Below are 16475 nucleotides of genomic sequence, written 5' to 3'. Positions count from 1 at the left end.
GAACAGAACACTAGAGCATCCCCTCAGCCCTCTCACATCTGTTTCTTCCCCTGGGGCACCGGCAGTCTGTGTTCTACCACTGTCTGCTCTTCAGCCTTGTGTGGCTGGGAAGCACAGTGTCTGCTCTTCTTGGTCCCTGGGACAGCACACCAGGTAGCAGTTGGTTCCTTGTGAGTAACAATGCTGTTGGTGTTTATCTCCAACTGCAAGAGGGTATTTGGGTGGTTCCCTTGTTGGAGTTGGCCTAAATAGAGTGCTGTTAGGATCCTTGTTTATTTTGGGAAGATCCTTCATTCATGAGGACTTGGACCCACTTACACATTACTTGGTAGTGTTTTGTACACACACATTAATGTAAGTGTTCTACTAGAATGGACTTTCTGTGTCACAGGGAAAATAAATGTTTAATTTTTATTGAAACACATCAAAGTAATTGAGTTAATTTGTATTTACTTCAAACCATTACTTAAAATAATTAATAGAAACCATTTCAATGGGATGTCTATAAAGGTTTTCCAGGACCAGATTTCTCTGAATGGTTTCCTCCCTACCAGAGACACTGACAGCTAAAATAGATTCATTGTGTAAATAATTTGATAAACATTGCATATTATATCCTTAGAGAATACATGTTGAAATCTCAGAGAAACCCTCCGTTGAAAAAAAGTAGTTTAGGTTTGTTTGAATTACTTCCAGATGTTTTTGTTCCAGGCACTTCTAAGACTGCTACATCTGTGGATTAGAGGCAGCTGCATCTGAGAATGAGCAGAAAGTGGAAGAGGGTGGACATTTTGGGCTCAGTAACTGAGATGCCAATTCCTTCCGTGAGTATGGTGATTGAGATACTGGCATGCATTATGGAAGAGGGCAGGAAGCTTGTGAGAGCTGAAGGCTAGGTTAGGTATAAGGGACATGGCACCTGCCATCATGAACTTATGCTATAGATGCCTGCACATCAGGCCCATTTCATCATGGATAGGGAAGGGTCTCATAAAGCCCTACCCTTCCAGGAAGAGCTTTTGGCAGTTAATATTACTGCAGGAAGGGGAGCGGTTACAGGAGTTATTTTCTTCAGTGGTGTAACCACCGGCTAAGTTGCCCACATTCCAGTAAATAACACCCTACCCATGTTCATAATGTGGCCCTAATTAAACTCAGTGGGTTAAAAAGAAGCAAGAGGAGGTAGACTAGTTGGGAAGAAGAGGGGATCAGCAGAAGTAGGAGGGGGTAACAGAGGGTAATAGGGTGTGAGCATGATCATAGTGCATTGGATAAATATAAAAAGTCATAGCCAGGCCTAGTGGCACACGCCTTTAATCTTAGCACTTGGGAGGCAGATGCGTCTCTATGAGTTCATGGCCAACCTGGTCTACATAGTGAGTTCCAGGACAGCCAGAGCTACAAGGTGAGACTGCTCCAAAACAAAACAAAACACAACCAACCAAACAGTATATATATTTATAAAGAATAAGTAAAGTTGCCGGGCGGTGGTGGCGCTCGCCTTTAATCCCAACACTTGGGAGGTAGAGCCAGGCGGATCTCTGTGAGTTTGAGGCCAGCCTGGGCTACCAAGTGAGTTCCAGGAAAGGCGCAAAGCTACACAGAGAAACCCTGTCTCGAAAAACCAAAAAAAAAAAAGAATAAGTAAAGCAATTTATTAAAGCATTTACAGCTTGTGACATTAGAAAGTATTGCTTTCACCTGTCTTCCAATCTACCCGTTAGTTTAGTCCATTATCATCACAGAGGGAAGTATGGCGGTACACAGAAGACATGGTGCTGGAGAGGGAGCTGAGCCTTCTCCATCCAGATCAGCAGGCAGCAGGAAGAGAAAGACGCTGGGCCTGGCTGGAGCATCCGAAACCTCAAACCCTGCCCTCGTGACACACTTCCTCCAACAAGGCCACACTTACTCTAACAAGGGCACACTTCTTAATAGTGACACTCCCTATGAGGGCCATTTTCATTTAAACCACCACACACACATAAATATATTTTAAAATTTCTGTTCCTTCTACTACAAAAGTTGGTATGATAGGGTCAGTGAGATGGCTCAGCAGATAAGAGCCCTTACCACCAAGCCTGACAAACCAGACCTACGTGATAGGAGACAAATGACCCCCACAAATTGTCCTCTGACTTCCATGTGTATGTGAGCACATGAACACACACAAACACATGCGTGCAGGAGAAATAAATGTACAAAGTGTTAGTATTGTTTATTCCACCTCTAATTTCTTCATATTGTCTAGTAGTCTTTTCATACCCATATATACAGAATATCTTTGCTATTTTTGTTCCCCTTTTAATAGCTGTGTAATATTCCACATTTGGATTCATGTGTCATATGCCCTCATTGGTGGTGACTTGGGTTTTTATAATTATTTTCTCTAGCAGTGTTGCAGTGGATTATGTTGTAAAAACACATCATTTCAGACATACACAATTGACCATCAACAAAAAGGTATATTTCATAGTCCATAGAGGTCTTACCATTTTGTACTCCATCAGAAAAGTATGCAGAAGGGAATCTAACTCTTTAATTGTCTTATTACTGAACTACTTAAAAATAAACACAGGTATCCTGGCACTCCAAACAATGTATGGCTTTTAAAAACAGGAAACTTGAGATTTTAACAACCTTATTGGCATGTAATTCATATAGTCATAAGTTATTTCGGGTATACAGTGTGGTGGTGTTGCTGTTTAATGGTATGGAACTGTCTCCACTATCAAATTCTGAAACTGTCGTCATCTGTCCCTTCCCTCAGGCCCCTCTCAGGTTAGTCTCTGACCCCTTACCCACTGCTACTGTGCTGGCTCATTTGTGCCAGCTTAACCCAAACTAAAGTCATCTGAGAGGAGGAACCTCAACTGAGAAAATGTCTCCATAAGACCATGCTGTAAGGCATTTTCTTAACTAGTGATTGATGGGGAGGGCCCAGCCCATTGTGAGTGTTGCCATCCCCGGGCTGGTGGTCCTGAGTTCTAGAAGAGCAAGCCAGAAAGCAGCTCTCTCCTGGCCTCTGCATCAGTTCCTGCCTTCAGGATCCTGGCCTGCTTGAGTTCCTGTCCTGACTTCCTTCAATAGTGAGCACTGCTGTGGAAGTGTAAGCTGAATAAACCCTTTCCTCCCCAACTTGCCTTTTGGTCATGGTGTTTTGTTGCAGCAATAGAAACTCAAGTTTCTATTTACTTACCTTACCTTACCGTAGGGCACTTCTTTACCCTACTGCTGTGGGGTTTTCCCTTCCTGGATAGCTCATGAAAATGCAGTAATACAGTATGTGGTGCTTGGTATCTGGCTGCTGTTAATTGACATTTTTTATTTCATGCACGTCAAGAACTCTTAGAACTAATGTATGTAGCGAAGCTCTACTTTACAATGAGCAATACCCCATCACATGGCTGTTACTACATTGTCTTTATCGAAGGACATTTCCTTCTGTTCTAGTTAATGTTATCATGCTTAAAAAAGAATTATACTTCTTGAAAACCTCTTGCCTAGATGGTCTTCAGATTTCCCTAGGACTCAAACTAGAACCACACATCACAGTTCTGTGTCCTTATTCTCTTATAATCTAGAGTCTTAGATTATCTAGACTCATGGCAGTCTCAGTAGGAGACCATGCTGGTTGTTTCATAGTCTCACTGTTTGTAAGATTACTTCCACGTGGTGTGCATTAGCTTGCTCTGTCATCTGAGCTCTTATGACACTGGATCAGACTACTGTTAGATAGCTTTGGCTAGGATGCATCAGAAATAACACTAGACACTTTACCTTCTCTCATAAGGAGACAGGCGCTCTCCTGTCACAAGGTTGCCATAGTTGGTCAGGTTAGGGTGACCCTCATCTTCACCCTCATTGCCAGCATGTGCTTTGTAGTAGTTCAGTACTTGTACAAAAGGAGAATTTTGTGGGTTCTTTACACCATATGCCCACTCCCTCAGCCAACCTTCCATCCGATGAACAAAATGCTGCTTCCTATCAGCACTTGAATCAGTTTTGTGAGATGTTGCAAAATGATAGTTTTGTAATTCTGTGATTTCAAATATGTCTAACTTTAGTTTCTCTATAAATAAGGCCACCTCCTTATCAACTAGAATTGTTTCCTTAAACTATGCATCATTCTTTAAAGCAGAAAAACATACTTCCTGCCCCTACACCAGGAAATAATTTTCAAAATAAGACTTGGTGAACCACTAAGTTGTTGAAATGTACTACATCGCTGATGGTCAGTTACAGATTAAAAAGATAATTTACAATGTGATCGAGACTCTCTAAGTTTATGGGTTGTATTTGTAAGTGTGTGTGTGTGTGTGTGTGTGTGTGTGTGTGTGTGTGTGTGTGTGTGTGTGTGTGTTTTGCTGGAAGTTGAGCCAAGCAGTCACGCACACTAGGCAAGCTTTCTACCACTGAGCCATATCTCCAGTCCTAAATAGATTTTTTTAAAACATGTGTTTTTCAAGTTATACTTCTGGAGTTAATAACATTGGAGTTAATGTTGTGGGTAAAGAATGTAGCCTGGCCAGGTGGTGGTGGCACACGCCTTTAATCCCAGCACTCGGGAGGCAGAGCCAGGTGGATCTCTGTGAGTTCGAGGCCAGCTTGGTCTCCAAAGCGAGTTCCAGGAAAGGCGCAAAGCTACACAGAGAAACCCTGTCTCGGAAAAAATAAGAAAGAGAGAGAGAGAGAGAGAGAGAGAGAGAGAGAGAGAGAGAGAGAGAGAGAGAGAGAGAGAGAAAGAAAGAGAGAAAGAGAGAAAGAAAGAAGCCTGTATTGGGTGTTTTAGGATTGCCAAGTGGCATATGTGTCTCAGTTAGGACTACTACTACTATGATGAAACACTATGTCCCAAAGTGACTTGGGGAGGAAAGGGTCTGTCTATTTGGCTTACATATACTGAATCACAGTCCATCAAGAGAAGCCAGTGCAGGAACTCAAACCCAGTAGGAGCCTGGAGAGAGGGGTGCTGCTTACTTACTGGCTTGCTCTCCATGATGTGTTTAGCCTACTTTCTTTTTTTAAAAAAAAAAATTTTTTTTTTTAAATTTTCAAGACAAGGTTTCTCTGTGTTACAGTCCTAGCTGTCCTGGAACTCACTGTGTGGGCCAGGCTGGCTTCGGATTCACAGAGATTCGCCTGCCTCTGTCTCCTGAGTGCTGGGATTACAGGTGTGTGCCACCACCATCCAGCCTTCAGCTTGCTTTCTTATAGAACCCAGGACCACAAGCCCAGGGTTGGTGACACCCAGAGTGGCCTGGGTCCTCCCACATCATCACAAGAAAATGTCCTACAAGCTTGCCTACACCCCAGTCTTTTTTTTTTTAAATTGTAATTTTTTTTATTGGAAAACAAATATACAACTTGGAATGGATTTGAGGCAAATTGTGCCATAAGCAGATTTTCTTTAAGTGGCTAAACAAAGTTTAAAAAGCAAGTAACAATAAAAGAAAATGTTCCTGGTACAATACCAGCAGTACAAAAACAGAGTGTACGAGTCCCTGGATAAAACGCCCCTTTTGCAGTAGTGCAACTTGAATACCCATTGTTGACTGTCCAGTCCACGCTTCCACGACATGCTGACAGTTCCCAAACGGCTTTAGAAGGCGTAACCCAGATGTTCCCTCACTTGACCAACGCCAGCTAAGTTCAGATGTGCACAAGGGCTTGGATATATCTAGAGTAAGCCACATGCAACATGTTACTTGTTTTCTAAAAGAAGGTTTAAGGACAACGACAGAAGATAAGGGAAGAAAACATGGAGGAATGAAGTCCTAATTACTATACATGCATATTTTCTTGACAGTAGGGGAACCTTTTACAGATAAGTTACAAACAAAGAAAGGCAAATAAACAATTTTGTACAAGAAATTTAACACATTCTGTACAATGTCTTCACTTTGCTGTCATCATTTGTACAAACTCTTCATAGTTTACCTGACCGTCCCCATCGATATCTGCTTCCCTGATCATTTCATCCACCTCCTCATCTGTCAGCTTCTCCCCAAGGTTTGTCATCACATGGCGAAGCTCTGCTGCACTAATATACCCATTACCATCCTTATCAAACACTCGGAATGCTTCTCTAATTTCCTCTTCGCTGTCTGTATCTTTCATTTTTCTTGCCATCATTGTCAGAAATTCAGGGAAGTCAGTTGTGCCATTACCATCTGCATCTACTTCGTTGATCATGTCCTGGAGCTCTGCTTCTGTGGGGTTCTGCCCCAGAGACCTCATCACAGTCCCCAGCTCCTTTGTGGTTATAGTCCCATCGCCATCCTTGTCAAATAGTGAGAAGGCTTCTTTGAATTCTGCAATCTGCTCTTCAGTCAGTTGGTCAGCCATGCTGCAAGGGCTACCGGTTTCCGAGACACGACCACGCAACCACTCGGCTCGCTCGCTGCGCTCAGACTAATTCTACACCCCAGTCTTATGCAGGCATTTTGCCAATTGAGGTTATTTCCTCTGAGATGACATAAAACTAGCCAGCACAATATGTAACTTAGTATCAGTTTGTTTTTTTTTTAAAATAAATGTTTGACACAGTCTTAAGAACAAGAAGTATGGGCCCCTCAGTGCATGTAGGAGATGATTCCAGGACTCCTGTGGGCGCCAAGGTTCTCTCACGCTCAAATCCCTTATGTGCAATGGTGTGTGTTTGTATGCAGTCTGCGCACACTCTAAATTAAAGAACCCAGTGCAGTGTTTTACAACATGAATATATAGCTGTTTCTCAATATTTCTTAGGGAATAATGACAGAAAATAAGTCTGTGTGTGTTTTATACAGAAGTACAGATATATCTTAGGGGTAGTGGTAGTTTTTTGTTTTGTTTGTTTTCAAAGTATGGTGGTTTGAAAGAAAATGGCCTCGAAAAGGAGTGGCACTGTTAGGAGGTGTGGCTTTGTTAGAGTAGGCGTGGCCTCGTTGGAGGAAGTGTGTCACTGTGGAGGCGGGCTTTGAGGTCTCATACATGCTCAAGATACTGCCCAGTGTCTTAGTTCTCTTCCTGTTGCCTGGGTAAAATGTAGGACACTCAGCTGCTTCTCTAGCACCATGTCTGCCTGCACACCACCATGCTCCACCATGATGATAATGGACTGACCTCTGAACTGTAAGGTGCCCAGTCAAATGTTTTCCTTTAGAAGAGTTGCTGTGGTCATGGTGTCTCTTCACAGCAATAAAAACCCTAACTAAGGCAACATGGGGGAGAATCGTTTGGACTGGGTTCTGACCTTAAATTCACTCTCTAGCTGAGGATTGTCTCAACTCTCAGTTCTCCTGCCTCTGCCTCTCAAATACTGGGTTTTCAGGTACTTGTGGCCACACTCAGAATTTCCTTTTCTTTATGCACTTGTTTGAATCTGTAGATGCCGAAGGCCAACTGTATTTCTTCTCACTTTTATTGGGAAAAAAGGTGCTATTTTTTTTTATCAAATCAGAATTATTGATATATCTACAATGCAGCCTTTATACCTAAGGATCAGAACGTTTCAGAAGAAGGAAAGATTGTAAGAATCAGCGGGCCAGAATGACTGCTGCAAGACACTGTCTTGTGTATATGACAGGGAAGCTGTACCCATGAAATCCCAGTGTAATCTCCTAAACATGACCTACATAATGCGAACACCAGCTGACATGCCAGCACAGATACAGGAACTCTCACAAGGCCCCGCCCTGATATGAAGGGCTATAGGCAATTAATTTCTGCTAAGAGAATCAGACTTCTCCAAGGACAAGCCCCCTGAAAGGCTATCTAAATCGTAAGTGGTTAGCCCTAAATATATACACATATAAGAAACACTAAGATGGATTTAATAGGATAAACTCACACATACACATACATACGTGTGTGTGTGTGTGTGTGTGTGTGTGTGTGTGTGTGTGTGTGTGTGTAAATAAAAGATCAGATTGAGAGAGAATGAGGACAAGGGAGGAGTAGAGGGGAGAGGAAGAGTTAGAAATGTAAATACAATACTCATGTATGAAATTCTCAAAAAAAAAAAAAAAAGATTGCTGGCCAGTGAGGTAGGTCAGTGGATAACCGTTTGTCACCTGATGGCCTGGGCTCCATCCCCAAGATACACTTCTCTACCAACTCCTGGAAGTTGTTCTCCAGTTCCCAGCCATGTATGTGCCAAAACAAACAAATGTAATTTTAAGATAAAAAAAAAAAAAAAAACAGGGGTTGGGGATTTAGCTCAGTGGTAGAGCGCTTGCTAGGCCCTGGGTTCGGTCCTCAGCTCAAAAAAAAAAAGATATTCATCTGATCTGCAACACTCATCCTTACTGTTCATTGCTAGGTATATCTATTAGTGTCTTCGGCTGTTTTCTGTTGCTAGAATGAACTGTTTGTGGATAGGTCAGGTTTAGGAAACAGATATATTTAGCTCATGGGTCTAGAAACCAGAAAGCATGGTGCCAGCATGAGTTGGCTTCCCAAGAGGGCCTGTCTGCTGTTTTACATAAAGCACAAGGAAATAGTATGTGTGTGGGCACACGTGTGCAAGAGGGGCTGAGGGAGCGGAGAGGCCACTTTGTAACAGCTAACGAGATGACTGACTCCTGTCATTAGGAACTATATCAATTCCTTTGTGAGGATGGAGCCCCTTCCTCTGGTATCTCTTAAACTCCATCACATTGGGGACCAAACCCCAACATGGGTTTTGGTGGGGACAGACTTCAGATACAGCACTTGGAGAGAGCCAGGGAAAATCTTGACGCCCAGAGCAACACCCACTTGTCAACCCAGCACTTGGGAGGCTGGATGGTGTGGGATTGGATTTATAAACGGATGTTTCAGGCTTTCTTCCTGTACTGTAGTGTCCCAAACCGGCAGGAATAAGGATCCCGAACAATGAGGTGTTGAGTGGGAGCAGCAGGAATGAGAAACAGAAAATGAGAACTAAAGAAGACAAAAGCAATAGCCGGGACCAGGGAGTCTTGCAGAAGCCAATGACTTATGCCAAACAAGCTTTTGCTGTTTTTCTTTTTGTTTTTCAAGACAGGGTTTCTTTGTGTAGCCCTGGCTGTCCTAGAACTTGCCAACCAAGCTGGCCTCGAACTCAGAGACCACATGCCTCTGCCTCCCAAGTGCTGGGATTAAAGGCATGCGCCTCCATACCTGGCCTGAGAAGGTTTATTGAGTACAGCTTCTTATATCATTATATACTGTCTGCAGGAGGGAAAAGGCAAGGTCAGCAGAGAGCTAAGGTAGACAGTGTCGGGAGAGAACGTGGACTACCTCAGACAGCTGCCCAAGGACTGATAACCACAACCCAGGGGAAGAGTGGGGTCTCCAGAAGCCGCAACCTTGACTCCTTTGGAGCACTGGCGCCAGCCCGAGACCAGCTTTGCCAAGCCGGCTCCGGTCCTCTCCTCAGGACCGCTAAGGAGTCTTGGGCTGGTCTGGCTCCCTACACTGACGCTTTTTTGTGTGTGTGTGATGTAGCTTTATGGTTGTTAAGTTAGGTTTTCTTTGGGTACTTTTGTTGAACTCTGGCCTTTACACACTTAATATGCACACGTGCAGTCACATACACACACACACACACACACACACACACACACACACACACACACACACCACAACACAGTGGGTATAAAGAGATATTTCAAATAGATACTTTGTTAGCAACAAATTTTCTTGGTTTCTTTTGAATGCTACTCACATAGAGTACATGATGCGAAAGGTTAGCTGTGGACTCTAGACCTAGTTGGTTGATTGGCATTTTCCTGGTGCAGACTTTCCTGTTCCTTAAGTTTCAAACATTTTGTGTTTTGTTTTAGGTGTGCGCCTTGTAAGTAGCATATGGCAGAAATTTAGGCCAAGCCATGAAAGCCCCTGTGGTCAAGGTGAGCTGTTGCCCCATACCGATGACCGTTTGCATTTCCAGCAGCTGTCTTGTGTGTCTTCTGTTTGCCATGCATTTCTCTGCTTCCCCGTCTCCTTTCCATCTTCCCCATAATAGGTGGCTCACTTTGCTTGTTTTTCTCTCATTCACCTTAGGTCTATGTCCCATAGCTAGTCTACAGGTTATGCTGAAGGCTTATATGTATTCTGTTTAAATTTCTTTAAAATTGGTATTTATAGTTTAAATGTTTTATTAATATTTTTTATCTTAGGGGCATAAGTGTTTGCTTGTGAGTATGAAAGTGTACCGCATGGCTGTCCCCACAGAGACCAGAAAGGACATAGGATCCTCTGAAACTCGAGTCACAAGTGGTTGTGAGCCGTGTGGTGGTGGAACCAAACCTGGGTGCTCTGAAAAAGCAGCAGGTGCTTTAATCCCTGTGCCATCTCTCCCAGCCGCGTGTGTGTGTGTGTGTGTGTGTGTGTGTGTGTGTGTGTGGTGTGTGTGTGTGTGTGTGTGTGTGTGTGTGTGTGTGTGTGTGTGTGTAGACTAGAGGTCAACATCAGGACTTTCCCTCAGTTTCTCTGCACAGTTTTTGAGACCGGCTCCCTCACTGAACCTGGAGCTCACCGGTTTGGTTAGACTGGGTGGCTGGCGAGCTCAAGGAATCTACTTGTCTTGACTTAGCCATCCCCCACCCCAGTGAGGTTACCAACACGGGACACTCGGTCTTCATGCTTCCTGCCAAGCATCTCACCAACTGAGTCTTCTCCGCAGCCCACCAATTGAGTCTTTTTTACCTGGTTTTCATTTCACTTTGTGTATGTGGACTAGTTTACTGAGTGTATGGGGAGAGCCTGGGGTTAGTGTGTAACTGTTTGAAGCTCAGAGGTTGACATCAGATGTCTTCCTCAGTCATTTTCTACTTTATTTTTTTTTTCCCCAGAGATTTTGTTTGGTTTTAATTTTGTAGGTCTGGGGATTGAACTCAGGGCTCTGTATTCCGCTCAGCAAGCGATCTACCACTGAATCCCAGCATTGCCCTTTCGCCCTTCTTCTTGAGTCTGTCCCCACTGAATCTGGAGCTCACTGATGGGGCTAGCCTGCCTGGCCAAGCTCCAGGGCTCCTCCTGGCCCTGCCTCCTCAGATAGGAGGATAGGAACGTGTTGCCGTATTTCTGTCATCCTGTCACTGAGGAGGCAGTTTTCATGTGTAAGCGCTTAGTCAGCTGAACCAGCAGCTTTCCATAGCCCAGTGGGTCTCAACCTTCCTAATGCTGCGACCCTTTAATCCAGTGCCTCATGCTGTAGTGACCCCCAACCATAACATTATTGCTGCTTCATAACTGTAATTTTGCTGCTGTTACGAATCATAATGTAAATATCTGTGTTTTCCGGTGGTCTTAAGTGACCCCCATGAAAGGGTCGTTCAACCCCCAAAGATGTCAGGTCTCACAGGTTGAGAACCACTGCTCTGGGTTCATCCTTATTTCACTACTTGGAAAAATTACTTTTCTTCTTCCTTGTCTATTTCCCTTCTTATACCTGTGACTACAGTCTTTAGTATCTTTTAATAACCCTTTGCTCTACCTTTGCTTCTTGCATTCTGTTTCTTCATATTAAAATCAGGCATGATTGTGCATGCCTTGAATTCCAGCACTCTGGAGGTGAGGGCAGAGGTGAGGCAGATGCGGGTAGATCTCTGGGAGTTGAGTCCTAGGGTTTTTGAAAATATTCTTTGTATTTCATGTGACGACTCCAGAATTCACTTACCTCTTGAGGGGAGTTAGGGCAGGGCAACACTCAGGCTCCCACAGGGTCAGTACACTTAGTGGAACTTGATGCTGTGCAGGCACAAAATCTAGCTTTTTGGCTTTGTTTTTATTTTCAGTACTAACACAGGAAATCCAAAGCAATGTGTGTATAATCCAATGTATGTATAATCCAATAATACAGAAAGGAAGAGAGAGATCTCCCAGGACCCCAAAGACAAGACCATTGACTTGGTGGACATATCCTTGCAGATACCTTGCTCTGCATATGTGTACATAGAATTCTAGGTGTTTATCACTCTATTCTTTCAAAGGAAACATACATTATGTATATTGCTCCATATTTCAGTCAGTGACATGAAGGGATTATGGGAAACAAAATTGCAAGTAATGAGTGAAGATATCCTGTTGAATGATGAAGCCATAATTTCACTTCAAAGGTTTCCTAGTGATAGACTTTAAATCATCTTTTTCTGTATTATAAATGACCCACACAGTTTTCTGATTAATTTTTGAGGATAAATTGGTAGCAGTGGTGTTGCTTGAATTGGACACAGTATGGAAATCCTGCTCAGAATGCATTCAGAAGACAAGCAAGACCAGCTTACTTATTGAAGCATAATAGCCAAGCTATGGGATCAGTTGGAGAGTCCAGTGATGGATTAGTGGATAAAAACAGTGTGGTAATCTATAAGATGGAATATTATTCAGCTATAAAAGGTTAGAATCCTGACATTTGAAGCAATGTAGGGTAAAATGAGCCAAGAACAGAAAGACAGATATTTCTAGCTCTTAATTGTTTGTGGAGTATTTTTAGCTTCCATCTTTCTTTTGACTTTTATTTTTGAGACCAGGTCTCTCCAAGTCACCTAGGCTGGCCTTGAACTTGTGATTTTTTTTGCTTCATCCTCCCAAGTAACTGGGATTACAACTATTTGAACTGAATGAGAGGTGTTTTTGAAAATGATTCCTAGGTCTATTTTAACCTGGGTCTTGATGTGCCCCTCTGGGTGGTGGTTCATTTGTGTGATAAATGCAGCCAGGCAGCCTTAGGCCAGGCTGTCCACTTTTGATTGGAATTTTCATTCTCCATTCTTTCTTCTTGACTAGATGACATCAACTGAAGTGTGTTGAAGTGGTGGACACTCACCCAGCCTTTTCCCATCTTGTTGAACCTGTGCCTTCCGTACTTCTGAGCTGCTGTGGATGGCCCCGGCTGTCTTGACTACTCTTCCCAATAGGATGTCACTGAGATCGCTCAAATGGAGCCTCCTGCTGCTGTCCCTGCTGAGCTTCCTGGTGATGTGGTACCTCAGCCTTCCCCACTACAATGTCATTGAGCGTGTGAACTGGATGTACTTTTATGAGTATGAGCCAATTTACAGACAAGACTTTCACTTCACACTGCGGGAACATTCCAACTGCTCTCACCAGAACCCATTCCTGGTCATCCTGGTGACCTCGCGTCCCTCAGATGTGAAAGCCAGACAAGCAATTAGAGTTACTTGGGGTGAAAAAAAGTCCTGGTGGGGATATGAGGTTCTTACTTTTTTCTTATTAGGCCAGCAGGCTGAAAGGGAAGACAAAATGTTAGCGCTGTCCTTAGAAGATGAGCACCTTCTCTATGGCGATATTATACGGCAGGATTTTTTAGACACATACAATAACTTGACCTTGAAAACCATTATGGCTTTCAGGTGGGTGATTGAATTTTGCCCCAATGCCAAGTACGTCATGAAAACAGACACTGATGTTTTCATCAACACCGGCAATTTAGTCAAGTACCTTCTGAACCTGAACCACTCAGAGCAGTTTTTCACAGGTTATCCCCTAATTGATAACTACTCCTATAGAGGGTTTTTCCAGAAAAACCATATTTCATATCAGGAGTACCCTTTCAAGGTGTTTCCCCCCTACTGTAGTGGGCTGGGCTACATTATGTCTGGTGACCTCGTGCCGAGGATCTATGAAATGATGAGTCACGTGAAACCCATCAAGTTTGAAGATGTGTATGTGGGGATCTGTTTGAATTTGTTAAAAGTGGACATTCATATTCCGGAAGACACAAATCTTTTCTTTCTTTATAGAATCCACTTGGATGTGTGTCAGCTCAGACGGGTGATTGCAGCCCATGGCTTTTCTTCCAAGGAGATCATCACATTTTGGCAGGTTATGCTGAGGAACACTACATGCCATTACTAAGGCTGTACTTCATACCTCTAGGGAAGGGAGGATGCTTTGGAGAGCGGGTCAGAATTCAGTATGCTGGATTCCTAACTGAGACTCACAGAGCATACCGAGACTACAGCTCCAAGGCATAAACTTACAAGTGATTTGTTCTCACAAAATTTAACTTGATCCTTTAAAAGTGATAGAGGGGTTAAACATACAGCAGACAAAGGGTCCTGCTAGTCAAGTCAAAGGGGCAAACAGTCTGGATGACTCGGTTTATAGAGTAGAATTTCTTAAGATTTCCCCGAGAGAAAAGCTAACTAACCCACAGCAACAAAACAGTGTGGATTTGTATTTATTAGATAGTCTAGTCACATAATGGTTCAGTGTGTATCTTAGGTGGTTGTTATTAAGATAGATAGATGATAGATATATACACATACATATATATTTCTTGTAGAAAGCTTTAAAGAAGTTATACTGAAGAAAATTTTATTTGTATTGTTTTCATTCACAAAATACTTGACAATGTGGTATTTCAGAGTTATCAAATAGTATTTAATGTTATCTCAGTTTTCTGAGTGTTTAAAGGTTACGGTGGTTTCAGTATTATATAGTGAATCAATCACCTTTCATATTTGAGTTTTGTTTTATTCTCCCCACTGCCCAGTTTAACTTTGAAAGTCCCATTAATGTGCCATCATAGCTTATTACTGACTGTCAGTAATCTGTTGAACTTTGTTACATATTTTATTGTAGAAATATGGAGAATTAAAGCAAGAGAATTCAAGTTTTTGTACTGTTTTTAAAATGTAGTCAGTGTTCCTAGATGTCACTTCCTTTTTCCTCCACAGAACTTGGGAATAATTCAGAACTCCAGGCCGTATTTCCTACAGGCACAAGAGGCTAAGACAGTATCAGACCTAACGGTGTTAGATGTTGTGATAACATCTAAGTGGAAATGGAAGGTGGAGGAGCCAAGGTGCACTGTTACCTCCCCCGTGCCTGTTCTCCCCGGTAATCAAGTTGTGAATAAAGAGTTACAAACCAGAAAAGCCACTTCTGCTGTTGTTAGTTCACCACTGAAGGCTGGAAGTGGAGTGGGATTTCAGAGCCTGGGCTGGCATTTCCTTGGTGGACCTGTTACTACGGGAGGAAAGAGGACCCCTTGTCTCCAGGTTCCGAGATTCTGCAGCTTTCTCTTAGAGCTGATGAAGGTCAGGTAACTCCTTTCTTACTAATTGTCTGGTACTGAGAGTTCAAACCTTCCTCAGAGAACATAACCTTAAAAACTGCAGTCAGCTCCTGTGGTGGTTGATTTATAATTCTGCGTGGAAACTGCTATGCGGTGCGGTTCCCTGTAATGGGCCTGTGACCATTTCCCTGGAGTCACCAATCTGTGCCCCCTGTCCACATAGGAGTGACATTCGTTAGGACTGATGGAGGAAGTGATTTTATTTATATGAATGTACTGATCAGTTTTGTAGATTATATTAAGGTTTGTGATGTTAAGAGATCAAAATTTTTTTAGGGAGAACTTTTAAAATAAAATAATGTGTTCTGCAACCTAAGTTTCAGAAAAGCCAGACCCAGAGTTGAGATGATTGTTCCTTCCAAACTAAAGATTTTTCCCCTCAAGATCTGTAAAATGATTATGAAGAATGATTGAACCTATTACACATTTATTTATTTATTTATTTATTTATTTATTTATTTATTTATTTATTTATTTATTTATTTATTTATTTATTTATTATGTATACCTGTGTGTCAGAAGAGGGCACCAGATCTCATTATGGATGGTTGTGAGCCACCATGTGGTTTCTGGGAATTGAACTCAGGACTCCTGGGAGAGCAGTCAGTGCTCTTAACTTCTGATCTTAACCTCTGAGCCATCTCTCCAGGGCCCCTACACTTATTTTAACTGCATGTTTCATAACCTTAAGTTTTTTGCCTGGTAAATATTAGTTGTATTATTGGAACCACCACCTCTGGGTTGGTGAGCTGGCTCCACAGGTAATAAAGATGCTGGCCATTGAGCCTGATGACCTCATTTGATCCCTAGGACCGACATGATGAAAGGAGAGAACTGATTCCAGCAGGTTGTCTATTGACCTTCCCATTGTGCCGTGGCACACACATTCCTCTCACGCTCTCAATAAATAGATGAATGATCATCAACTTAAAAAGACCTCAGCCTCTGCCTGTTATCTAAACCAAGTTTCTGAACCCTTGGCCATAGCAACGCTTGATGCTGGAGCTGACGTTTGGCTGGGTCAGTCTGTAGCAGCCCTACCATTCATGCTTCTGACACCCCTGCTTTCCTGTCGACTTCGCTTCTCTTCCGGCACCGAGCCGGTGACTCCTGGCTCCTGGTTAGTTTGTGTGAGATTATGCTGCCGTAGCCTCCAAGTGTATGAAGACCACTGTGTGTTCTTTAAGCTACATTGATTGTCCGTGGTTGCCTAGCACCCTGCTCCAAGTGTCTCCTCATACCAGGGCACAGATTCACGGGCAGTGTCCATCTAGAACACACTATTCTTACAGAGAGAAGGAAAAACAAAACACTGGTGGAAATCGTAAGCTGGGGCTCAGTGAAGAAACCACCATCAAGGCAGCTCCATGGTTAGGATGAAGGTTTTTATCGTGGATAAGGGAGAATACCAAGAGCCATC

The 16475-nt window shown here is 42.9% G+C and overlaps 1 protein-coding gene and 1 pseudogene across 9 annotated transcripts in view; one reads left to right on the top strand and one right to left on the bottom strand.

Annotated features, from left to right (window-relative positions):
• B3galnt1 (beta-1,3-N-acetylgalactosaminyltransferase 1 (Globoside blood group)) overlaps window positions 1-14855 on the top strand; it is a 29552-nt gene extending 14697 nt beyond the window's left edge. For 4 of the 9 annotated variants that reach the window (XM_076574236.1, XM_076574232.1, XM_076574233.1 and 1 more), the window contains 2 exons: window positions 9792-9857; window positions 12739-14855. In XM_076574236.1, coding sequence (XP_076430351.1) covers window positions 12835-13830 — 996 coding nt within the window. In that variant the 5' untranslated portion in view covers window positions 9792-9857; window positions 12739-12834 and the 3' untranslated portion in view covers window positions 13831-14855. Of the gene's footprint in view, window positions 1-711; window positions 825-9791; window positions 9858-10407; window positions 12349-12738 lie in introns of those variants that run through there. The other 5 variants (XM_076574239.1, XM_076574234.1, XM_076574237.1 and 2 more) reach the window with 4 other exon arrangements.
• On the bottom strand, window positions 5319-6425 carry LOC102923262 (calmodulin-1 pseudogene; annotated as a pseudogene).
• Window positions 14856-16475: the final 1620 nt, after the last annotated feature.

Source organism: Peromyscus maniculatus, chromosome 6 (assembly GCF_049852395.1).
Source record: "Peromyscus maniculatus bairdii isolate BWxNUB_F1_BW_parent chromosome 6, HU_Pman_BW_mat_3.1, whole genome shotgun sequence".
Taxonomy (NCBI): Eukaryota; Metazoa; Chordata; class Mammalia; order Rodentia; family Cricetidae; genus Peromyscus; species Peromyscus maniculatus.
This window is presented reverse-complemented; position numbering and strand designations above follow the sequence as displayed.